The sequence below is a fragment of the Prionailurus viverrinus genome, chromosome D1, assembly GCF_022837055.1.
Source record: "Prionailurus viverrinus isolate Anna chromosome D1, UM_Priviv_1.0, whole genome shotgun sequence".
Lineage (NCBI taxonomy): Eukaryota > Metazoa > Chordata > Mammalia > Carnivora > Felidae > Prionailurus > Prionailurus viverrinus.
The window spans coordinates 49,234,411-49,260,911 of NC_062570.1; the positions used below are offsets into that span (position 1 = coordinate 49,234,411).

At 41.7% G+C, this 26,501-nt stretch overlaps 1 protein-coding gene across 10 annotated transcripts in view; it reads left to right on the plus strand.

The window, feature by feature from the left end:
- The window catches only part of DLG2 (discs large MAGUK scaffold protein 2), a 2,044,734-nt gene extending 2,040,900 nt beyond the window's left edge, over window positions 1–3,834 (plus strand). For all 10 annotated transcript variants that reach the window (XM_047877315.1, XM_047877320.1, XM_047877323.1 and 7 more), the window contains 2 exons: window positions 939–1,030; window positions 3,686–3,834. In XM_047877315.1, coding sequence (XP_047733271.1) covers window positions 939–1,030; window positions 3,686–3,792 — 199 coding nt within the window. In that variant the 3' untranslated portion in view covers window positions 3,793–3,834. The remainder of the gene's footprint in view (window positions 1–938; window positions 1,031–3,685) is intronic.
- Window positions 3,835–26,501: the final 22,667 nt, after the last annotated feature.

Consider the following 26,501-nt stretch of genomic DNA (forward strand, 5'->3'; position numbering starts at 1 on the left):
CATTCTCTCTCTGTCCATTTATTCACACCTCCTTCAGCAGATACTTGTAAAGCCAACTGATTACAAAAACAGAGAAGTTCAGGGCTCTTGTTTCTATAAAGGGGACTCACCCTTTGCAGAAGTTGAGCAGGGAGAGTGGCAGAATGCTTCTTTGGCCTGAAAGTACACATGCCTAAGGGGCCTGTAATATTTTCTCAGGAAGCACTTTGTTTCTCCACTCCACACATTTCCTGTTACACACTGATGATGAGCCACAACCCTTGGGGAGGACAGAGAGTGGAGAAATCAAAGGTTTTTGTGAAAGCAGGACCTGCCAACAATCAAGTCTAGTTCTGTCAGATGTGATGAGGTACAAAATGCTGTGATGTCCCTTCCCTTCTCTCCATCTCTTCTCCCACTTCTGACCACCCCTGGAAGATTTCATTTGAATCTATGTCCCATATTTAAGACAGATCAAGTCAGTCAAAGAGTCCAAAGAGTAACCAGGAAGGTTAGGATTTGGAAATCACATCCAATGAGAGAACAGATGAATGAAGTAGGACAGTTTATTCTGAAGGAGTGGTAGCCTCAAAGGACACGTGAGCACTTGATTTTAAGACCCGGTGGCTGTCATGGAGGGAAGAGGTTTCATCCCACTCTGTGTGACTGCAGAGGACAGAACAGGAACAGGAACAGAACAGGAACCAGTGACAGGAAATCATAAACAGATAGATTCTGCATCAATCTCGGTTCCAGGATGGAACCAAGAGAGTGAGCTCTCTGGGAGGGGGTCCTCATTGCTGAAATTATTTCCGCAAAGAAGAATCCCAAATGAGGACTAGGAAGCTGCTAAGATTACTGTGCCTCCTGCAGGATTCATTTTTGACACATATTTTAGTTTGTCAGGATTTGTCAGGTACTTCCCCGTGTGTTCTAATACCAAAACCTCATTTTCCCAGGGAGATGAATAAACGTCTAACAGAGGAACAAGCGAAGAAAACCTATGATCGTGCAATTAAGCTAGAACAAGAATTTGGAGAATATTTTACAGGTAAGTTCATTTACCCTTGTACTCTGAGAGAAACAATCAACGGTCTGATGTTTGGCATTTAGAGAGGAGTCCAGGCTTGGTATACCTGGCCCTAAAACCTTCCCACAGAGAAGCCCTAATTTCCCTCTGCTTTACCTATCTGATCCAGAACTATGGGTTCTCTCTTCTCTGGGTTCAACTGCAGCCAGTTTCCAGGTTCCCACTGGCCCTACCCAAAACCATGAGTCACGTATGGCACTGAGCTATCTCCTGCTATTAAGAAGATTTTAGGGATTTGGTACCTCATTAGACTATCTCCCTGATATCAACAGAAAACTTTAAAAAAAAGAAACTTTTAGGGCTCAGATAGGCAGCATCCAAAGTGGTGACTCATGAGAAGCAGTCTCAGGGCTCCATTCTCTGCTTCAGTGACCTGCAGGTCTGTGTTCCCGTTAGCAGCACTTGAACATGATCATGAAACACTTCCCAGTGTTTCCATTAATTCTACGTCAAGTCCCAATGCAAGACTTTTTTCCTTTACTTTTTTATTAAATGTTTATTTACTTTGAGAGGGAGACGTGTACACGAGCAGGGGAGGGGCAGAGAGAGAGGGCGAGAGAGACAATCCCAAGCAGGCTCCCTGCTCAGTGCAGATCCAGACCCAGGGCTCATCCCCACAACCATTAAGATCATGACCTGAGCTGAAATTAAGAATTGGATGTTTAAGTGACTTAGCCACCCACATGCCCCTTTTTCCTTTTTCTTTTTAAACATTTCCTTAGAAACATTAAGTTTGGGGAATAGAGGAAGATTTTCTTGCCCCAGGTATCCTGGGTTCTCTATCCTTACTTTCATGAAACACTGACTGAATCCAAAGAGTAATCAAACTGTGTGGAGTTTGCCTTACAACAACAAATGGCTTAGAAACAAGAAATTCCTTGGGTGGTTCACCATCTCACCATCTGGAGATTGAACTCTGAGTTGGGCTCTACCCTGAGCGTGGAGCCTGCTTAAGATTCTCTCTCCCTTTCTCCCTCACTCACTCTCTCTCCCTCCCTCTCTCTCTCAAAAAAAAAATTAAAGCAGGAAATTTCCTCCTGAATTTCCTTGTGAGAAGTTACATGATTTATTTTTCATCTTAATCAGAATATGACAATGCCAGTGGCTTAGCAGTTTGCAAATATGTTGAATCAGGTAATCTTAAGTAAAATTTCTATCAGTAACAAAAGTATTAATTATGTGTCACCCTAAAAGAACATCTAGGTATAAATATCAGATCAAAATTATTCACATTTTGAGCAATCAGAAATAAAATACAATAAAATTATGGAAAGAGCCTAAATGTCCATCAACTGATGAATGGGTAAAGAAATTGTGGTTTATATACACAATGGAGTACTACGTGGCAATGAGAAAGAATGAAATATGGCCCTTTGTAGCAACGTGGATGGAACTGGAGAGTGTTATGCTAAGTGAAATAAGCCATACAGAGAAAGACAGATACCATATGTTTTCACTCTTATGTGGATTCTGAGAAACTTAACAGAAACCCATGGGGGAGGGGAAGGAAAAAAAAAAAGGAGGTTAGAGTGGGAGAGAGCCAAAGCATAAGAGACTCTTTAAAACTGAGAACAAACTGAGGGTTGATGGGGGGTGGGAGGAAGGGGAGGGTGGGTGATGGGTATTGAGGAGGGCACCTTTTGGGATGAGCACTGGGTGTTGTATGGAAACCAATTTGACAATAAATTTCATATATTGAAAAAAAATTCAAAAAAAAAAGATTAACCAAGAAAAAAATAAAATAGAATAAAAATAAAGTATTCAAAAAAAGAAATAAAATATAATAGTCAATATATTCTCAGGGTTGTTTTTGAAGATCTAAACTATTTTTCAGTATCAATTCATTTTTAATCCCTAATGTCCTATAGATAGTGCTGACATGTTTTGGAGATCTATCTGTAAGATAACTTTAGTTCAAAGGAGATTATGAAAGGTACTTCAATCTACTGTCGGGTGACTTAATGTTTTAGGTAATATGCAGGTTATCAGGGTGTTTATATTTCCTCTTATTTATGTTTCTTATAAGTAGTTGTCATAAGGCATTCTCAATACGAACAGCCCTGTGATGGTGAAATATCAGTTTACCGGATTACTTGGAGAATGAATGGGGGTTCCTATTAAAGGGTTTGGGGTTCAAGGGTTTAACTAAAGTTGCCTCCAAACCTTATTATTTCCTCTGTGTCTAAAATGTCTAAATTTCTGCACCTGCCAGAGTAATTACAGCATACAGAACATGAGACCAACTTTCTTTGATGAGCAGGGAGATATCAGTCTGAAAATTGATCAATGCCTAGCCCAGTGTAGGCGCCCATAAAATTTAAATATATAAATGATTCATTTTCCAGAATTACAGACAGACACGTAGAAAAGTAGAAAGACTGTGGTACCCTTGTTACCTGATCTAAGACACGCACTGAAAGCATTTTCTTTTCTTTTAATCACTGATGTGATCTTGCTTAAGTAAATTTTCCATTTTTTTCTTACTAAGGAAAGGTAATATGAAGCTTCCAGATGCGTTTGTCTGTCACTGGTTCGAGCTTCTGCAGTGTGATTGATGGCTGTTCTTCACCAACCGGGGAATGATTCCTGACTCTGCTGTGTTTGCTTTTGTTCTAGCTATTGTCCAAGGAGACACCTTAGAAGATATATATAATCAATGCAAGCTTGTTATTGAAGAGCAATCTGGGCCTTTCATCTGGATTCCCTCAAAGGAGAAGTTATAAATTAGCTACTGCACCTCCAACAATGACAGAAGAGCATTTAGAAGAACAAAATATATATAATATACTACTTGGAGGCTTTTATGTTTTTGTTGCATTTATGTTTTTGCAGTCAATGTGAATTCTTATGAATGTACAACACAAACTGTGTGAAGCCATGAAGGAAACGGAGGGCCCAAAGGGTGGGACAGAAAAGACACTGCAGTATGCAGGAAGGCTTTGGTTTGCTCAAAGTGCCAGGTGTAGGGATGAACCTCTGACGGGCTTTCTGGCCAAGAGATGGGCAGCCTCCTCACCCCGGCAGATGTCCAGAGCTGATTTAGCTGCTGAGCTCTCTGTGTTTTTTGCTTTAAAGAAAAGTTGCCAGCACTTGAACTTCACCAACCTTCCCATTACCCACATCTGTAATTGGTACACTTCGAATTTTATAACTATGCACACCCTTTGATTTCTTAACAAGCGAAAGAAAGAAAGAAGGAAAAAGGAAAGGAGTCCCTTTGGAGACGGCATAATATCAGGGAAGGATAAGTGTAGTTTCTCTGACTGGCATCTACAAAGACGAGCATTTCATAAAATTCACAAGTGTATGGAGGACTGACCTCACTGAGAGGAGGGGATTCCACCTGAGGTTAGCTTTATGATTGTTTATTGTCTATTTTGCCATTTATAAGCTGAAAGAAGGCACTAAAGATGAGAATAATTTATACAATAAAAATATATCAAATGTATAGAAACGAATTTCTATAGGTTAAAAAAAGTTTTGTGAAATATTTTGTAAAGACTAATTGAAAGACTAAATGTATGCACTATCAGCAGATGATCAAATTCAAGAATTGAAAGTTGCACTCTCCCTTTTGTTGCCAATGATCCATTAAGAGCATCTGAGTTCCTTCCAAAGTCTGAGAAAGACTTCTCCCTCACTTACCTCCCATGATCTCCCTTCCATATTAGTGACACACTCTCATGGAGCACATCCCTTAATGAGTTGCGCTCATGGGTATTTTTGGAAGACATTTGATTAGTGTATTCTTAAGCTGATGGCTTTCAGACACAAACTCATGCAAATGATCTAAAGGGAAGTTTTTGCTTTCATCTTGTTAAACAACCTGGGCCTGCCATGCAAATAGATAGCTGAATAACTTGGTTCCTAGTTACTTACATGCAATTCTTAAAGGATCATTTAGTATTTTAGCCAACCATGAGTAATTAGGACTTTTCTTTTGTCTGTTTCACAAGTAACTGAGGGTTTTGTAATATCCAGAGATGGTATAGAGCCATGGAGAGATCTGTCCCAAGAAGCACTATTTCTTTGAGGAAGAGGGAAGTATCTGGTTGGGGGTGAGGGGTGCAGACTTTTGTTTCTGTGTACGGGGCAAAGAGATAGAACACAAGGAAAGACAATTAACAACTTTGAGCTCAACCAGTTGAACTGCCTTTCTTGGGGTCTGCACCTGGACCAAGTTTATTTTTTAGCAATTATAATAATGATGACTTAAAAAAAAAAAAAACTCCCGAAGCCTATATCCCACTTTAGAGCTGATGATGACATCAGCATTGCTTGTGCCCAAGGTGTTTAGAGAGAGACTTTTCAGTGATCTCAATAACCACTCAACTCTGGGTTCTTTGCATGCCCAGACTAAGCCCCATCGCCTTATTTCTGGGGTACATCCAGACCTGGCAGGGATTCTGCCACACTGTGCAGCAAACCAGCATGCAGGCTGGGATAGGAGAGCAAGAGATAGAGCCATCAGCAGTGATGGGGCTTCTTCACAGTAAGAACATCAGAGTTCAGGATGAGGGTCTCTTTCCAAAAACCAGTGTTGTTCATCTTACACTACCACTGTCTGCCTCCCTGCAGTCACCAAACCAAACACAAAAATGCAAACTTATGCATCTACCTATAGTCTCGAGGCTGCCTTTGCCAATGGAAGGGCTAGCAATGCATTTTCCCTATGATGAAAGTTAAATTTTCGGAGACTTCCTTAGAGCATTCAAAATGTTTAAGATATGTCCGTGGCTGCGATCCGCCAGTTTCAGGTCAAGGCCTACTTTCATCAATATTGCTGCCAGAAGTTTTCTGCCACCAGAATGCCATTCCTGATCCCAGCTCTATTTTTAGGCCACCATAATAACTTCTTTGGTTTCTCAACTGAGCATGCAACCATTTATTTAAAGGACTGTCCTTAATGAGTAGATGTTTCCGCGGGTCGTGTGATGTGCTTTCCATTTAATATTAAGTATTGCTGTGGCTGAGTACAATCAAATTGATCCACCAACCCTTGGTTTTGTAGTAATATAATTATTTATTTTCCTAGTGTAGATGCTTCCAGATTAGAATTGGCATTTGCACTGATTTTTTTATGTAGATTTATATAAATATATATATACATATATATTTGCTTGAAGAATCACCAAGCAAATTGGTGAGAGGGTCTTTTCCTATAGAATTTACACCTCCATTTGTTTTGTTGTCTTGCGCTTCCCAATGTTGAGGTCTCTATGGCTCCAACGACTGGTGTATTTTGCAGCAAATCTGATGACTTGTATGGACATGGCAGGAAAGTTACCCAGATTACATCTGGTGCAAATGCACTTGGAGCCTGGGGCCAGACTGGTGCTAACACTGCAAACTTTGTCCGGAGCTCTCTCCAATCTGAAGGCTTGCTGGGGGCGCAATGTCACCTTCACATGCTGGGCCCTTTCAGAAAAGTGCCAGATCGTGTCACTGGTGCTATTTTTCATGCTCTGGTACAATGTGTAGCACCACGGGGGTCTCAGCTTTACCAAAATCAAAATCGCATTTGTCAGCTAATTGCAGGGGCGTTTGTTTTTTGCTCTCCTCCCACAGGATCTGTTGGCCATTTCTTTGCCGGCCTTCCTCCCACCTCCCCACCCCCAGCCCTGAGTTCTCGGTGTGGCTCCTTCTGCCCAGTGAGCCCATCTTTTTGAAGCCGCACTCAGGTGCCTGTGAGCTGTCTGAGATCCTACTGCCAGCCCTTCAGGACCCTGAGCCAGGGAAACTCTCTCTGCTCCTCTGGCTCTCGCCTCTGGTTTTTCCTCATTCTTCTCCTCTGCCCACCCTCTTCCATGCGTGTCTCATTCCACCTCTTCTTGTTACACCTCTCCCTTTCTCCTACTGGCCTGTCTTCCCTGAGTATTGCCTTTCTTCTGCGTTCTCTCATTTACTCCCTCCGTTCACTCCCCTATCTCTCCGTCTCCTTCAGTCTCTCCCCTTCCCATTCCCCTTTCCCTTCCTGTCCTTTCTCCTCTCCTCACACCTCTGATCATCTCTCCCATACCTCACTCCGTAATATTTCTGTCCTATAAGGGCTCATGGCTGATTCGGACAGCAAGTCCATACACTGGACTGATGACACAATTCCTTTGGGTCACCGTTTCACCCGCGCAGCCCAGAAAGCAAAGCTGAGCATGAGGTCCCAGACTGGAGCCAGCTCCAGCACGCCTCACTGAGCCAGCCTGCACCGCTGCCCTGGCAGCGACGATGCATGAGCTCTGGGCCCTGCCGGCACCTGGGTGCCTCTCTGCCTGAAGGCTGGTCCAAAGTGAGCCCACTCCCAGCATCATCCCGTGGCTCTGAGGACACTTCCTCTCTATAAAGGCAGACTCTGGCCCCAAAGTCATTCTGACAGCAAACCTCTTTCTTCTCATTGAAGCCATGCAATCACCTTGGTTTGGAGAGAGACATTTTTCCCCCACTCATAAGCTTTTTTTCCCCCCCATTTTCATGTGAAGCCCCCTCTGCTTTTCAGCTGGTGATTGCTCTGGTGAGATTGAATGGACTTGCTGGTGAACTAACATCTCTTTTTTTCCTGTCTTGGTCCTGCCTAAATTCCTACAAAAGTATTTAAGTCAAGGACTCAGGCTAGCTCCTAAGTTTATCATACATAGTAATTTGTCACTCCTAGGGGGCAAAGGGGACATTTCTCTTAAAGCATGTGGAGTGACATGCTGACAACCGATTTGCCAGAGATCTCCCTCCAGAATTCTGTGGATATGCATTTTACTTATGTGTATGTATGGTCTATGTGGTATGTACATCATTTACACACATACCACATCGGGTATGAATGAATGTGGATGGAAACCCACACACACACTCCAGTCTGTAAATATCCTTCCTCACTGAAAACTGTGCTTTGGAAATCATTTCTTGTACAGCTGTGCAGTTTCTTGTAGCAGCTGAGGACGAGCTGAGACAGGTGGATGATTTAGACAAAGATCACCTAGGAGACAGAACACAGAATCTCCCTAGCAACTCATGAGGACAGACAACCAAATGGCAAAGTTGACTCCCAATGGGATGGCAAACTTTTCTTCTCTCCTTTTTGAATTTGTGTTTCCTAAGTGTGTCTTAACTTCTGAGTGCACCAGGCTGTACCCGTTAGATCCTTTCAAAATGACAGTTTTGTGCTTCTCTCTGACAGGATGTTTCTCCATCGAGCTGTAGTGCAGGATGGGAGGGAGGGGGGAAATACTCCTTGCCTGAGCTGGAGTTTACAGAGACACTGCACAGCTTACACTCCTGTTAAGTGTAAATATTCGACACTTCCATTCCATTTGTGTAAAAAATAAAGCACACACAATTATAAAATCGAGATGTATATTTCATACTCAGTGTGTCTGTGCATATTTATTGCGTATTTCTAGTTGTCAGCGGTGGCCCCATTGTAAAAATGCTTGATAGAGTGTTTATAAACATGTCATGGTTTTATTATAAGATATAAATATTAAAACATTTTATACTTTATAGCAAATTATTTTCTCCCAAGGCATAATTTGTCTTGTTTCATAGAGAATAGAATCAATCACTTCTGTTGTCATCAAATTTATCTGATTTCAGAGCTAAAGTATAGTTATAGGAGGTTTGCTCTGAAAAACATTGGAACTGCTGAGAGGAGCTGAAAGTGGTACTTTTGCACATTTTTAAATATGTGGTTACTATCGTGCCTGCTTTCATCAGGATTTTACCAAGAGTGAACAATGAATTAAAAAGATAGGCTTTTTGGGAGATACCTGTGTGGCTCAGTTAAGCTCAGGTCATGATCTTGCGGGTCCGTGAGTTCGAACCCCATGTCGGGCTCTGTGCTGACAGCTCAGAGCCTGGAGTCTGCTTCAGATTCTGTGTCTCCCTCTCTCTCTCTGCTTCTCCCCCACTTGCACTCTGTCTCTCTCTCAAAAATAAATAAATATTTTTTAATTTCTTTTTAAAAAAAGGTTTTTTTTAAGACCCTCACATTTGTGTGGAAAGAATTTATTCCCCAGTTTCCAAACTGTGAGATTCCAGAAGATGCTAATAATAGAGAAAAATATACTTTTTTTCTTATCTAATACTTATGATGCAAAGAAAGGCACAGATTGGAAAGGAGATGTCACTATTCACGTACCCTGGGCCACAAAATATGCCAGCTCCAAAGATCTGAACATGCCCCAAATGTCAGGTTTAGGAACCTGAATCTGCCAGATAATATTCTAAATTCTTCCCACTAGGTTAAACATATGCCTTGTCGTATTGACATTTAGACAGCAAAGGTCTGACAGCTGAAGGGCCGAAACAAAGTCCTCCTGTGCAGAGAGTGGAATTTCCCCGTTAAAGCGACCACTGTGGAGTGCGTTTTGCTTCACAATGAACTATCACATAACTGGGTCAGTCATTTGGGAAACCAGACTTGTTGGTCATTACCATCCTGGCCATCACTGCGAGCCCACACGAGTCTCCAGCAGGTGTCCTGTTGCTGTCCCTGGGGCTTGGCAGCAGTGAGAAGACAGCATAAGAAGGCATTGACTGAGGCTGCAAGCCCAGTGCAAGCCTCATGTGTCAACAATTATTCAATTTTTAACATTTACACAGACTCACCAGGTTTAGTATTCATAGTAACACTACACGAAAGCCAGATTTGCTCCAATGATGGGTATGTTAATTCCAGGTGGGGGAAGCTAAAGGAGCTCATGACTTTTTGTTTCTAAGTATTTTAAAAACATGACCGTCCTAGGGATACCTCTCTGGCTCAGTTGGTGGAGCACATGACTCTTGATCTTGGCGTTGTGAGTTCAAGCCTCACATTGGATATACAGATTACTTAAAAATCTTAAAAAAAAAAAAATGACCATTCTAAGGGGCACCAGAGTGGCTCAATTGGTTAAGCTTCCAACTTCAGCTCAGGTCATGATCTCACAGTTCGTGTGTTAAAGCCTCACGTTGGGCTCTGTGCTGACAGCTTGGAGCCTGGAGCCTGCCTCCCTCTCTCTCTGTCCCTCCCCCACTCATGCTTGCTCACTGTCTCTCTCTCTCTCTCTCTCTCAAAATAAACATTAAAGAAAAAAAGTGGACTGCACACCTCTGAACCTAAGAGGGTCTTGCTTCAAATTTACAGTCTTTGTAGGTATTCTGAGACTAAACCATCCAGTGACAGAATTTAAAAGCCTTGGTGGGGAACAAAGCTAAGGAACATCTGCAGAGGGGCCACAACCCTTCCCAGCACAACCAGACCCAGAGTCTCCGAAGTTGTCAGACACAATGTCGTCTATGGGTCAAGAATGCCAGGTCTCATAATCCCATTAGCTTCTGTGACTCACCTGTTCCTTAGGGACATCTCAGAAGACTACTGCTCTCATAAAACCGATCCCCTGCCCCTTCTAGTGTTACAACCTATGTCAAGTCCCTACTTTGTCCCCAGTTCCTCTCAGCACAGCTGGGACAACGCTAGAATACTTTGATTACTGTGTAATTGTAAAATCACCTTAGATGCAGATTATGATGTTGGAGGTGCAGGAAGACACCAAGAGCCTACACAGTTCTAACAAGCTCCCAAGTGCTACTGATACTGGAGTGGCCAGGCTCTGTTTTTCAAACTCATGCTGACCACCCACCAGAAGGTCATAAACCAGCACTTTTTAAAAATGAAATAGAAATTAGAGTGCCTCTTGTGTCACTCTAAGGACACAAGGATAAGGACACACTCTAAGGACACAGTAAGGATAAATACTGTTTCATATTAGGAGAAATACAGAGAACAAATCAGTAGTTGCCAGAAGGGGAGGGAGATGAGGGGATAAGGAAAACAGATGAAGAGAGCTAAGAAGTATAAACTTCCAGTTGTAAAACAAAGAAATCACAGGGATGAAAAATACAGTATAGGGAATATAGTCGATAATATTGTAATAACTCCATATGGGGACTACATCTATCATGGTGAGCATTTCATAATGTACATAATTGTTGAATCACTATGCTGTACACCTGAAACAAATATTATGTCAACTATACTTCAATTTAAGGAAATTAAAATACCATATTAATACCAGAAGAAGAGAAGAAAGAAGAAGAAGGAGGAGGAGGAGGGGGAGGAGGAGGAGGAGGGGGAAGGGGAGGAGGAGGAGAAGGACAAGGAGAAAAGAAGAGGAGGAGGAGGAGGGGGAAGGGGAGGAGGAGGAGAAGGACAAGGAGAAAAGAAGAAGAGGAGGAGGAGGAGGAGGAGATTCAGGCCAAGGCATACAACAGCTCTCTCCAAATACCTGCAGGGTTCTGTGCTCCCTACCGATGTAAATATTCCGCAGACCAATCTAGGACCTCATAAGTACCTCCCACTTTGACTCACTTCAGTTTTAAAGATACTTCCACTTTCCCTTCATACATTCTCCTATTGATGGGACTTGCACAGAGCAGAATAGTAGGTATCCTGCCACTTGCATTATGCATAGTAAGTGATTAATAAATATGTGTTGTGGCATCTGGGTGGCTCAGTTAAGTGTCTATCCACTCAGGTCATGATCTCACAGTTTGTGGGTTTGAGCCCTATGTCGGGCTCTGCACTGACAGTGCACAGCCTGCTTCAGATCTTCTGTCTCCCTCTCTCTTTGCTCCTCCCCTGCTCTTGTGCTCTCTTTCTCTCAAAAATAAAGTATTTTTTTAAATGTCAAATCCATGGGGCATCTGGATGGTTCAGTTGGTTGAGCATCCAACTGTTGATTTTGGCTGTCATAATCCTAGGGTCATGGGATCAAGTCCCACATCAAGCTGCACACTCCTTGAGGAGCCTGCTTAAGTTTCTCTCTCTCTCTCTCTCTCTCTCTCTCTCTGTCTCTCTTTCTCCTCCTCTGTCCTTCTCCCTCAATCTCACTCACTTTCTAAAAGAAAAAAAAAGTCAAAGTTCTTGTCACTCTAAATAACAAATTACAACCAACTTTTTCTTAGTAATGGAATTAGAGTCCTTCAGAAAAAAACCAGTTGATTTGATTCAACAAAATTATAAAAACAGCAAGTTAAAAAGTTGGATCCTAAATGGATTGTTTGACTTCTCATGGGCCACACCTGTTTCACTGACAGTATCCTTTCTGCAGAAATTCTGTGTGCCGCGATGGTATTTTATCTGGCAGTTCTGGTACAAATAACCTGCCGGCTCCCTCCCCACCTCCCATGAAGGAAATCTCTCCCCTTGGACTTTACAAACAAGTTTCCTTTACAATGTTGGACTTTACAATGTTACTTATCCTAATTAACTATAGCCACTAAATCTTTGAGTCCACAATCTTTTTCCTTAACAATTGGTGGTTTGATTTTGACTATTTAAAATTCTTCAGGGGCTTGTGAGTGCCTCAGTCGGTTAAGCATCAGACTCTTGATCTCAACTCGATTCTTGGTCTCAGGGTCATGAATTCAAGCCCTGCAATGGGCATGGAGGCTACCTTAAAAAAAAAATTCTTCAGAGTATAAAGTTATAGGAATGTATATCTTATTTTAAACTTGGGTCAATAAACACATTAAGTTTTGTGAAATTAAGCCAACATTTCATGCAAGAAAGGCTAGCAATTGCTTAATTTAAAATGCTTAATTTAAAATTTAAACTCAAAGAAGCTGGCATCTTGTATTATTTATCTAGTTATCATTCCTTACACAGGCTCCTGCTTGGAGCCAGGTTCTATTTAGATGACAGAATAAAAAAATAAATGTACAGGGCATAGCCTGTCTTCTAAAAGAATGCAAACCTAGTAGCTGAGACTTAAAAAAAAAAAAGATAAAGCAGAGAAGCTTTTAAACAGACCATTGAGTGTGGAAAGGGTGACCTTGACATCTAGGAGTCAGATGTACACCTGCTCAGGACTTGCCCCATTTCTCACACCCTGGAAAGAAACTGTATGGCAAAATTGAGTCTCTTCTCTGGCATTCCTCCCCACCCCTCATAAGCCCCATACAACAGTTGTGGGGTTTTTTTTGTTGTTTTTTGGTTTTTGGTTTTGTTTTGTTTTGTTTTGTTTTTGTTTTTGTTTTTGTTTTGTTTTTTGTTATAATGCAAGTACGTGACTTTAAGGTTTTAGATTGCAAAGGCATCCACTTAAAGACAGCTGTCTTGAAACCAATTTGACAATAAATTTAATATATTAAAAGAAAAAGACAGCTGTCTCCAATAAACATATTACCAGCTACACCACTAGATAAAAAGCCAGGCCCAACCCCCCCAAATTTCCTTTGAGACATCTCTCCTTGTCTTAGATAACTGATCTTTTGACCAGTTGTGTCTCCCTTTCAGAGCTTTAATTCCTGCTCTTAGGTTTTAAATTAACCTATAAAGAGTGAACCTGCAAAACTCTAGGCACCCCACCCTTTCACCCTCCCTCCTCATAATCTCCCTGTGTGGCAGATGGCATGCCCACACCTTCCAGGATAGGTGAGTACTAAACCTTGTCCTTTCAAAGTTTCCTGATGGTTATCACTGACAGTATCTTGCAATCATCATACCACAAGGAACAGTCAACCTCAACATTGGTTCAGAAAAAGAAATGTCTGTGGAGGTTCTCTGTGGGCAAGGCCAGGAGCTTATTGGAAATACAGAATTTCAGGCACTATCCTAGACCTCCTGAGTCAGAATCTCCATTTTGATAAGATTCGCCAGTGAGTGCATGCAAGTTAAAGTTTATGACACACTAGTTTACAAAACTAAATCAACTGTGAAGAAAGGAGCACTGGGTAAAAAATACTTCATTTTAATAAAGTGAGTTACTAACTACAACGGTGAAAACAAAAAAAAGCAAATAGCAGAAAAGGAGGATAGAGAGATACCTCTTGGAATAAGCAATTAACTTGGTGGCATCCTTCTCAAACATAGGAACCCCCCCAGTCTCTTACTACCCCCATGTGGATGGAGGAAGGGGGATTGCAAAAGTCATACATACAAAATACCTTATCCACGTACTTGATCGAGGTTTAAATCCAGGACTGTCTCCACTACAACTAAGGAGGCAATCCTTGGCACGAACCGCTAAGGGCAGTAAAGTGAGAATCCAACATCAATGTAAAACACAGACTTGAAACCAGGAGACCTGGGTTTGAATTCTGACTCCACTTTTTACTTGCCACATGACCTTTGATGAGGGCCTTAACATATCCAAGGGCCAATGTTCTCACTGAAACTTGGTGATAATAGCATCTGCTATGAGGAGAAAACTGTTAGGAAGAAATGCATGGAAATCACCTGGTATAGCTTAGGCATTCAGCAAGTGTTAGCTGTCATTATTGTATTCACTGATTCTTGGACATTGTGAAAGAGACTAGGCCAGTTGCTTCCCCATTTTAGAGGCGAATAAATCAGGGTTGAGGGAAGAAGGGAGTCTCCCCCAAGTTGACACACTGGCAGCAGAGCTGGGTCTCAAGTTCAGGCTTCAGCTTCTCTTGTTCAGTGTCCATTATGGCTGCACCAGACAGGCTCTGTGAATGTTAATTAAGGATCTGGTTTGGAGCAGTGATTACCAGGAAAGGTCCAGAAGGCTAGCCTGATGGACAAGCAGATAGCCATCTGCCTCCTACATGGGTTACCTGTACCCCTGTCCCATGAGGAATGAGTCACTTTGTCAAAAGGCAAAGATATTATCAGGAAAGGACCTCTTAAAAAGGATGAATGCAGCAATTAGCTTGTTAAACGACATGACCAGAACTGAGGGACAAAAGGCAAGAAAAGGAAGGCTTTTAAGAGTGGGTGAACTATTCTTAGTTTTAAGTTTATGTATTTATTTTGAGAGAGAGAGAGAGCTAAAGCAAGAGCATGAGTAGGGAGGGGTAGAAAGAGAAGGAGAGAGAATCCCAAGCAGGGTCCACACTGTCAGCGCAGAGCCCAGCTCAGGGTTTGACCTCACGAACTGTGAAATCATGACCTGAGCAGAAATCAAGAGTCAGAAATTCAGCTGACTGAGCCACCCAGGCACCCCAGATTTCCCTTGTTCTTGATGACATGGACAGTGCAGAGGAGTACAGGTCAGGTATTTTATAGAATGCCCCTCACTTGTGCTCTGTCTGGTGTTTTCTCATGATTAGACTGGGGTAATGTGTTTGGGGAAAGAAAACTACAGAGCTGAAATGTCATTCTCATCACATCATATCTAGGGTACATGACCTGATCACTGTTGATATTATTAACCATGTCCTCCTGGTTGAGGTATTTTTCTTCAAGTTTTTCTCTGTAAATTCACCTTTATCCCCTGTTATGAATGTTTTATAATTTGGGTTATAACTCAATACAACTTTATTTTGTTACTCAAATTGTTTCAGCTTTGGCCATTGAGAGTGCTTTCATTTGGCTCCTGGGTTCCCTTCACATATCCCCATCAATGTGGATTTTTTTTTAATTCTTCCTTATTTTCTGGCTCTATGAGAGGTCCAGGCTCATTTTGTATATTTTTTGCCTGTATCCTAAAATGAGCCACTTTTCTAAGGTACCCTGGTTCCTTTTATTGGAGAATAATATTAGAAACTGGAATCTTGGAACTAAATGTGCTCACAGCTACTAGGGTGTCATTTCACAGGCTGGCAGAGCAAGGGGATAAATGTGTATACATTATATTTATACACATACCTACAATATTTCCAAATGTAACCATCTGTATCTATATTAAGCTAAGCATGAGTTCATACTGATGTCTCCATTCTTATCCATTACCACATGGATTATTCCAGCCTTCTCCCCTTGCCTCTCCCCTACTCACAACAGTGAGAAACCTAATGTCAATCATTTTTTCATCTCTTTATTTCACTCTGACTAGCTGACCCAGGATAGAACCTCTGCTCAGAAAAGTCATAAAGAACTTTCTAATCTCTCACCTTGTGGCTTTTTATTAGTGTCTTGATTATTTCAGTCTCCCGCTACTTCTTTCCAAACTTGATAAACATCTAGACTCTCTCCCATCCAGAGCACGGAAAAATAGCGAGTAACTGATTTAAAGGGCAACAAATCCCACCTCATATGAGAGAGAATTTCAGTCAAAAATTTGAGGGTTCATATTGTTTCTTTCTTTATCACCATTTCAACTGATTAATTCTTAGCCTTTGACTTGCCTTGTATCCTAATCATGTTTAGATGAACTCAAATACAGTAATTTATACAATGATCTAGAATTGTCAACTCTCTTGCCCCTGCTTCCCACAGTCTCCACAGATGGCACCTGGGTTCCAGAGTGTTTACATCACTTGATGGCATCATGAGGATGGGTGAGCTTCTGTTCCCCAAACCTGACCAGAGTCTCCTGCTCCCACTCACTGCCAATATGATGGTCCCATCTGTCTCTCTTTATACTCTGGCTCAACTCCCTTTTGGATCATTCTTGAAAAGGCTTTAGCAAAAAGGAAAGATGAAATTATCCACAAGCGAATTGTGAATTGTGTATTATGCTGCTTGTATAAGGTAGGCTTCTTTAGTCAAAGGTGTAAGAAGAAATACTTGGAAAATATTAATGTAGATTTACATCCACATAACCTGGTCCTCTCCATAGCCAAGTTACTCACCTTTCTTGGCAGAAGGTAGGGGATGGGGTTGACAGAGGGGGAACTGGGTTCTTAAAGAAGGAATAGAAAGAAAGGTGGTAATCAGTTACTGACATTTTAAAACCAGGCAAATGGATTTGAAAGTCTACATTTCTTTTGTTTTTATTTTACATATCAGCCTGATACAGAATTTTTCCCATGGTATAAATAAGAGGGCCTTAAAACTAGAGACAGAAAAGGAAGTATATAAAATAGAAGTAAAAGAGAAGCCCACCCCTTATAATCCAAGGCTATTGAAGACAGAAGGTGGGTTGGAAGCAGAGAAAAGAAAGAGGTGAAGGGGTAGACAATCAGACTGTGCACTGTTCTTCTCCCTGGGATGAAACCCTGGCAAGATGAAGAAAACAATTAGGACAGAGGGGTCCCAGCCCACTCCCTATTTGGAATCCTAAGAGGAGGTCACTTGGTGGGCCAGTCACCCCAATGTGTCCATAAGAACTTGGGGACTGGCCACATCAAAGTAAAGCTTGAGGTCCAGCATGGTCAGAAAAGGATGACCAAAGCTCAACTCTCCCAGGCTTCCCTCTCTTTCCATAGGATATATTGGAAGCCAGCAACTCTCACTGGGCCCTGGGCTGGAGAAGTAGAGGTAACTGAGTCTGAGAGCCAGGTTTCTAACCCTGAGATCTACTGTAGTGAGAGGTGACTCAGCAAAGAATGGTGGGCTTTACCCCACACCCCATCCCACCCCAACCAGTAGCCAATGGAGGATATGCAGAGGTGCAGTGGAGATTTTAGAGGTGGGATTGGCAGCCAAGAAGTACCACAGCCTCTGCCAGCCTAGAGAGACCAGACTGCAAGTAACATCAGCTTTGACTTTAGACACAAATGTCAGCAGGGCAAGCATCCCTGTAGTGGACAAGGAACATCCTGGAAATAACAGACTAGTATCATGGAAAGTAGGGAAGTCAGAAGATATCACATAAACCCAAAGAACCCTTTTCTTCCTGCTGCCAAGAGGACACACTGAGCCACACCCTGTCTCATTCACCTCTGACCATAAACTCCAACCAACTTCATCAACCAGTGTTATGGAAGTCAGCTGGGCAACTACAGAATTAAAGGAGCTGCAGCAGGAGCCTGGGATGGAGGGGGAGGGGGGGGGGAATAACTCCAGCTGGTGGGAACTGAAGAGAGAAAGGCCCTCAAGAAACGAGGGATACTCTTACTAGACACAGAAGGAAGAGAAGCTAAACGGGCAACACAGCAGATGTTCATGGCTTTCCTGTTAGTAAACGGGAGGCCTGGTCCAGAAAGCAATCATTCATTCATTCAACAAATACGTATTGAGCTGAGTGGAGGAACAGGACTACAAAACTGAATCAGCCGTGGCCCCTGACCTCCAGAGTTTACAGTCCGGTGGGAACGGCCAGTGGGAAGAGCTCTATCACCTGCCTGGAGGGTGGAGCATCCTCATAATGGGAGGAAAGAGCAGTGAATTCTCATTGGAGGTGTCAGGAAAGCCTGGCGTCTGAGCTGTGCCTAGGAAGCAGAGTAGTGAAAGAGGAAAGGAGGATAGGGAAAAGGCAGGAAGCCTGAAGAGAAGCAGACAAGTTGGAAAGCACATGCACCGTTAGGGAAATGCCAGTAGGCAGGCATGGCTGCCACGCAGAAGTCTTGATGAAATGTTGAAGAAGCGGGAAAGAAAGGCCAGAAAGAGAGCATCGTAAATGCAAGGTAAGAGAGCGTGGCTTCGCCCCGCGGGCAACGGGGAGCTACTTCACCTTTTAAGATGAGATCTGTGTTTTGGAATGTTCGCTCTGGCAGCGGTGTGGGGAGCGGGTTTGGGAAGGAAGAGATGGAAGCCTCTAGTCCGTGGATCAAAGGACAAAGGATGAAGAGGGCAGTGGACTGTCAGAGCTGCTGGAGGAGTTTTCCCCAGAAAAGGGTGTTGGCAAGGGTTCTTAACTCTCCACAGCACCCTGTCAAAGGCCAACTCATCAGCAGACACCCAGGATCTCTCTACTTTTGCCTTTTCACGGGTCGCAGCCCTGTCGTTACACCCTGGCTCTTCCTCACCAGTCTGTCCTCCTCCTGCTGGCTCACACCAATGTGCAGACACACGGGGATCTCTCTTCCCTAAAAATATTCTTTTTTTCAGTTAATTTTTTTAAATTCCAGTTTAGCATACAGTATTATACTAGTTTCTAATGTACCATATAGTAATTCTCTATGTACTATATAGTGATTCAACAATCATAAAAATACCCTTGATGCTATAGTCTACTGCCCAGTCTTTCTGTTCTGCCTCCTTAGCAGGGGCTTCTGTCCTCAGGTTTTTTTTCCTGGTTGTGATACGGCCACTGCAGTCCCCATCATCTTGTCTGCCATCCAAGCAGAAGATGGGAGAGAGCTCACTCAGTCCCTTTATAAGAGCTTTTATATACATAAAACTTCCTGCCCCTTGTCAGGTACTCCATAACTAAATGTTTGTTGAGTTATGGGTCAAAACAAAAAGGTAAACATACATTTACATTTAATTTCTCCCAAAAACCTTGTAATTTAGTATCTTTATCCCCATTTTATAGATGAGCAAACTGAGGATCAGAGAGTTTTAGGCTGCTTCCACATCTCTCCAGGGCATCGGTCACCCCAATGGGTCATTTTTGTGCTTTATAGTTGACCAGAAAGTCAAGAAAACAACACTTGTTGCTTAATAGGAGGCAAAGAATTGAAAAGTCATCCAAGATTTCATTATCTTCCCCCAGCTAATTGGAACTCATTAAAAAACCTGATTCTGAAGGCAGGAAGAAATCATTTTAATTAGCAATGAGATAGACTTTTCCTCCTCAGCAACAAGTCCAGAATCTCAATTTATGCTGAAGGAGGCTTTAATTACCAAGAAAAGTGGCTGTTTCTGTGAAGGATAGAGAAAATACGGAAGTTGGTCCCCGTCCTTTGCGACTTCTAAAGGCATTCTACATCTCTCAAAGATTGCAGTTGTCTGTGGTAGCCAGTTTAACCACAAATATTTCCCATTAGATGGTTACATTTTTATCCACCTCATTCATATTGATCTGTGTAAGGTCAGGAAGGGCAAAGCTAGGCTAGAAAGTAACAAATGCCTCCCTTTACTTCCTCTTACACTTGCTACCAATTTTATATCATTTTGGGCACTTCAATTAGTGTGTTAACAACTCTAAGAAGCCTTACTGTTAAGAAACGTTTTTAAATTCTATTTAATCCAGATTTCCCAAACTTACTTCAGCATGTGAGCACTCCTTGCTCACAGTATGTGTAGTAGATGGTCTCCAAAGTTGGCCACCAATACTTCCTCCATTCCTGTATGCACATGCTGCGCCCCTCCATCGATAGATAGTCTATCTCCTCTCCCCTTGAATGTAAGCTGGCCTTGTCATTTACCTTGTTGAATGGAATGTGGTAAGAGTGATGCTGTGTCAAATCTGGGTCTAGCCCTTAAGAGACATGACAGATTCTTCTGCTCTCTGGGAAACTGTTACCCTGAAAAAGCCCATCTACATGACTAGAGAGAGAAGTCTAGCTAGGAGTCCATTTGGGAAATGATTTTCCTAACATGACCTAGCTACCTGGGCCAGATCCAGCTCTCCTGATTCCCTGTCCAGTGCTCTGTGTTTGATACCACTGATCTGCCTGTCAGAGAGCTTGTTGTTGATCTCACGGATGGTTTAATTCAACACATTGGGATTTTTTTTATTTTAAATATGAAATTTATTGTCAAATTGGTTTCATACAACACCCAGTGCTTATCCCAGCAGGTGCCCTCCTCAATGCCCATCACCCACTTTCCTCTCCCTCCCACCCACCCCCCATCAACCCTCAGTTTATTCTCAGTTTTTAAGACTCTCTTATGGTTTGCCTCCCTCCCTCTCTAACTTTTTTTTTTCCTTCCCCTCCCCAATGGTCTTCTGTTAAGTTTCTCAGGATCCACATAAGAGTGAAAACGTATGGTATCTGTCTTTCTCTGTATGACTTATTTCACCTCACATAACACTTTCCAGTTCCATCCATGTTGCTACAAAAGGCCATATTTCATTCTTTCCCATTGCCATGTAGTATTCCATTGTGTATATAAACCACACTTTCTTTATCCATTCATCAGTTGATGGACATTTAGGCTCTTTCCATAATTTGGCTATTGTTGAAAGTGCTGCTATAAACATTGGGGTACAAGTGCCCCTATGCATCAGGACTCCTGTATCCCTTGGGTAAATTCCTAGCAGTGCTATTGCTGGGTCATAGGGTAGATCTATTTTTAATTTTTTGAGGAAACTCCACACTGTTTTCCAGAGTGGCTGCACCTATTTGCATTCCCACCAACAGTGCAAGAGGGTTCCCCTTTCTCCACATCCTCGCCAGCATCTGTAGTCTCCTGATTTGTTCATTTTAGCCACTCTGGCATGAGGTGATATCTGAGTGTGGTTTTGATTTGTATTTCCCTGATGAGGAGCGACGTTGAGCATCTTTTCATGTGCCTGTTGAGAAGTGTCTATTCATGTTAACACATTGGGATTTTAAGTCATTAGAGACTCTTAGAAACTTGAGCCTAGTTCACTTTAGACTCATTATTGCGGTTTTATTTACTTTCCTAACTTTTCCCACTAAGAAGTCTCCACTTATTCTTGTGGTTTACATAGAAGCCCTCTTCCCCTCCTGATAACATCTAAATAGTAGTAAAGAACTCAAGTTCTGTATCATTCACTCAGAATTCAATTCACTCCACTTATTGTCCACTAGACAACTTACTGGCTTACAAAAGTTCATTCAGCCCTCTGAGTCTCAACTTCTTCATCAACAAATGAGGATATAAAAATGCCTGCCAATTATTTAATTATTAGTACTTTGTATTTTGTTCCACTGCTATTGTTTTATTACTACTGATTTTTTTTCCATTTTTTATGAACCAGAGTCAAACTACCAATCAGGACTTGAGATTGATAATCAGTGTTACCCCTGTGAGCTAAAATAATTTTTGCTAAAAGATAAGAAGATTGATGTCTTGGTTCACCTGAGTGGACTTTGGCAGGTAAATAGTTACTGTTTGCTGGGTTTGGGAAGATACTAGAAAGAATTTGGTCTATCATTATTTACAGTGACCCCTAAAGAAGCACTGGCCAAGAGAACACCCTTTCCAGCTTTGATGTTCTAAAATTATATAGACATCCTCCTTCCCCCCAAAATTCCCTGTCAAAGGTGCCACAACTTCCAAAAGGCTCACATCCCTCCATGGGCTGCACAGGACTGTCCCCAGTGAGGTAACCCCATATGCATGGATGGTGGAAGGACAGCCTGCAGATCTATGGCCCAGTTTTCAGGTATAAATTCATGTGATCAGTCTGCCATTTGGATCCATTGCTCTTTGTACCAGAGTTGATCTTTAAGGATAAGTAAGTACTACCCAAGTAAAGGGGATTTGGAGGACAGTATCTCAAGGATAAGGGGTGAGTAACAGCCTGGTTGCTAAGTGTCCAGTAAGAGGGCAGGTTAAAAAATCCATTAACAACCACAGCCTCTTAAAATAACCTTTTTAAATGAAAGTTGCCCCATCAATATCCCTATACCTACATTTTTTCAGGAAGTAACAAGATTCCCCCCACCCCACTTTGGGACTCAAATGCCAGAGTGAAGTACTCTCTGATATTTGTGATTTGGCATTTGTTTTCAAGGTCTTTTGCATTTCTTGTTTGAGAGATGTTTTTCTGACTAAACTTGATAGTCTTTTTTCTGCAATTTCAAAATAACCTGTTACCCTCTACAGGCTTGGTTATTAACTTTCCATTACTATCACTCTAAAGCTTTCCATCAATAGCTTCAATCCACTGTGCTTAAATCTCTATGAAAACTCCCACCTCCCTGCTTTTGCCCATACTGCACCCCCCAGTATTTGATTTCTTTTCTAACCCTCCTCAATCTTCATTTGTACAAGTCCCATGTATCTGTATCCTTTTTTCTTCCATGTTGACTCTGAATACTCTTAAAGCACATTATTCTTCTTTTTATGTTTATTTATTTTTGAGAGAGCATGTACATGACTGGACGAGGGGCAGAGAGAGAGAGAGAATCCCAAGCAGGCTCTGTGCTGTCAGCTCAGAGCCCTACACTAGGCTCCATCTCACCAATTGTGAGATCATGACCCAAGCTGAAATCAAGAGTCGGATGCCTAACCAGCTAAGCCACCCAGGCGCCCCACTCTTAAATCACTTTAAAATATTCTCCCTTGTATTGCTATCCTGGTGAAGACCACCAACTCTGGAATTGGTTGTATTGGTTTGTATTTCAGTTCTAGAATCTATTACACATGTAACCTAGGGCAAGTTACTTAATCTCTCTAGACTTTAGGTTCCTCATTTCTGAAACATAGGTAATAGCACCTGATTCACAGAGACTGTTGTATGGATTAAATAAGAAAGTGATCAGAAGTGAATTAGTCAGGGTCCCAGCAGTAACCAGACCACACAAGCATAGTAAGATAATTCTGGGAGATGAGGGCAGAGCGGGGAGCAGTATGTTGGTGCCAGCTCATAAGATGAGATAGTTAGATTTTCAGGAATTTTTTGCAAGCCAGTTGTTAAATATGGCCATTATTTTTAAAATTGTATAAATTCAAATAAATTAAATTTAGAACAAAGGTAATAAATACTTAAAATCCATTACTCCCTAATTATTACATTTTACTATCATAAATGTCCTTGTGGATATTTAACATCTATTGTATCTGTGTGGTAGGAATATTATATAATGTATGCTACAGTGGATCTTTTCCCAAATTCATTCCCAATGACATGCCATTGGCACTCTGAAATCAGCCGTGATGGGAATATTCACATCAGAGAAAGTGGCAAATGCTATATAAATCAGGGCTTTCTCCTCCCACCTCCCCTGCCCCCAGAGACCTGGCTGTTAAAATATTTATCATCAGGAGAATGTATAGGGAAATCACAAGAGATCTTACACTACCTGTTGGCTTTTATCACCTCTAAATTCAAAAAGACAATAAGAAGAAGCAGTTACCCAGATTCTAGGAAAGAGTAAGTTGTGAAGAGAGGTGTACTACAACAGGTACTATAACCTTTTTGGTCAAGGAACACCACCAACCAGAAGTGACATGGGAAGAAGAGAGCCAGAGGCATAAATCCCTGACCTCCCTCTCCTCCTCCCTTTACTGCTTCATTCTCCCACCTCCTTCCAATGAGGGCTAACCAGATCTCAGATGGCAAAGGGGCCCAAACAGGCCAGTATCCTGGAACAGAGAGTGGGGTACAGGAGTGACTCGGTCAAATGGAAGGACAAATGGGGAATATCCTACCTGGTAAAACAGTGCTGTATCTGGTACATAACAGAGGCTCAGCGAACATTCTCTATTATTGTTAGTTCAACTCAACAAAAATGTATTAAGTGTTATGCTGAGCATCCTTCCATCAAGAAGTCCACAGCCCAGTGAAGGGCTATATAAATAAATTATACATCAGTGTGCAATGTACTATTATTAATGAAGATAGTCTTTCTCTCCCATTAGATGACAAACCCCAACAGAGCAGAAACTATGATCAACAATCAATAAATATCTGTTGAATAGAGGTAGTCTCACTTCTCCTCAGTGCCCAGTACTGTTTATTGTGGAATCTTTTAAAGGAAGCAGGTAGGAAGGCAGCTAATAATTTCCGAGTGCCTCTATGTACCAAGTACTTTCCATATATTATCTTATTTCATCACCAAAATAAAAGAGTGTAAAACAGCATGTTAAAATTGAAGTTGATAGTGAAGAGCCAAGATGATAAATATCAGATACAAAATAGTGTTAGCCCCACCATGAGGAGGAAGTTTTCAAATTGATGGCCAAGTAATAGTTAGACAACCTGCACGTATCAAATACCAGGTTATTGAAAGAGAGACAAGATTTCGAGTACTGATTTTGTGAAGATGATTTTGTATTCAATGGAGTGCTGGGAGCCCCCTCTGTGGGGACAGAGAGGGAGCGTTCTTGCTCTCTCAACTCAAGCTTAATGCGGAGCACTTCACTATGACTACATCCAGATCCTAAGCTTTGTCTCCTGGAGTTTGGAGGCATAGGAATTTGGCATCAGAGTCCAATCCAGGGAATCTAGCAGCCAAGAGAAATGGCTGACCAATTCCTTTGGTAACACGCCTGGCAAAGTTGCAGCTTCTGAGATCAGGTTGAATTCCCTGAGATTTTTGATGAGTGGGCATTCCTGAGTACCAGACGTCAAACATAACAGAAGATGCCATTGTGGAGGCATTCTAAATTCTGTCAAAGAGAACCTCCTAGTGGGTACGAGGGGACCAGCAGGTAGCTTGTTGGAGCACCACTAAAGAACAGGAAACTAGGAGTGCAGGGTCTGAGAAACAGGGTTGCAGATGAGAGAAGTCAGCAGGAGGGCCACTCACACAAATGGCCCACAGGAGAAAGAATCAGTAATTGCACACCTGTAACTCAGAGATGCCAAAGAAACAGCGGTAGCACCCACCATGTTCCCTTTCCCCTTGATCCCCTCTCCTGCTGCATCTGATCCAGAAAGGGACTGAAAGAGATGCCAGAGGAAACCGGAAATGGTGAATACAAACAGAAGGCAGGCCAGGCGGCTACCTCACCCCCAGACTGAGTTGCAAGTAGGGGAGAAGATTTAACTTAAGTTCATAGAATGGATTATTATGTAAGACTGTAAACATTCTTAATTACCAAATAGAGATTGTATTTTTTGGCTTAATATGACCTTCGGACTTTCTATCACCTAAACGTAAGCATAGCATTTATGAAACCTGACCAATTTCATCCAGTGGAAAGCTAAAAATATCATCTATTGAATAAATTTTAAAGGAACTATGGAAAACAAAATTAAGTTGTATCTGATTATATGCCACATTTGCTTGATTTAAGGATTATAAGAGGTGTAAGTATCCCCATTTTATAAATGAGCAAATGAGAATTCATACAAGAACCCAAATCAGACAACCCTTAAGTGGTCAGACCAGAATTCAAAACAATTCTGACCCTAGTGTCACTGATCCTTGTTTCTACATTAATTCTGCCTGTGATCCTGGAATGTTACAGCTGGAAGTGATGATTATTTTAGCTTATGTAACCTTACTTTCTCATGTTAAATAGCAAAAAGTTTATATATATTGGCGCTTATTATATAACTGGCATAGTACTAAACATTTCATATGTATAATCTCCTTACAACACCTCCCATGAAATACAGATCTCTGATATGCAAATGAGGAAACCGAGATCCAGAACAGTTAAGTATTCTCAAGTTCATACAGCTAATAAATAGCAGAACCAAGATTTGAACCCTGGTTATCTGACTCCACACCCACTATGCACTAGCCACTAAGCACTAAGACTCAGAGAAATTAAATCTTTTTAAGATTATACCAGAAATGAGCCAAATGTAAACTGGTTCTTCTGATTCTTAAGCCATTACCCTTTCACTGCAAAACCTACAAGACAGAAGAAGAAGGAGAGTATAAACACTTATTAATGTATGCTGATGCATGATGTGATAGTTACCAAGAGAAAATTTTCTCTCATGGGTATTTGAACGATGGAACAAAACAATTAGCAAGATGACACAATGAGATGGGAATTTAGCCCTAACTTTTTAAGTACGTGAATCTGCCAAACTTGTGTATGTACCTTATACTGACAATTTTATTACCTTTCTCCCGGGGCCCCCAAAAGTATCAACATAGCCAGCCCCAAACCTCACTTGCTTTTGGACTCTACTTGTCTGACTGGTAATGGACTTCCTTTCACTCCTTATTTACTTCTGTTGTATTTATAAAATTTCATGGTTCACTTCTAGCAAAATGTTGTGAAGAAGCACAGTCCATGCTACTAAACGTGATTTCAAAAAAACTCAAGTCTATTACTTCTATATCTCAA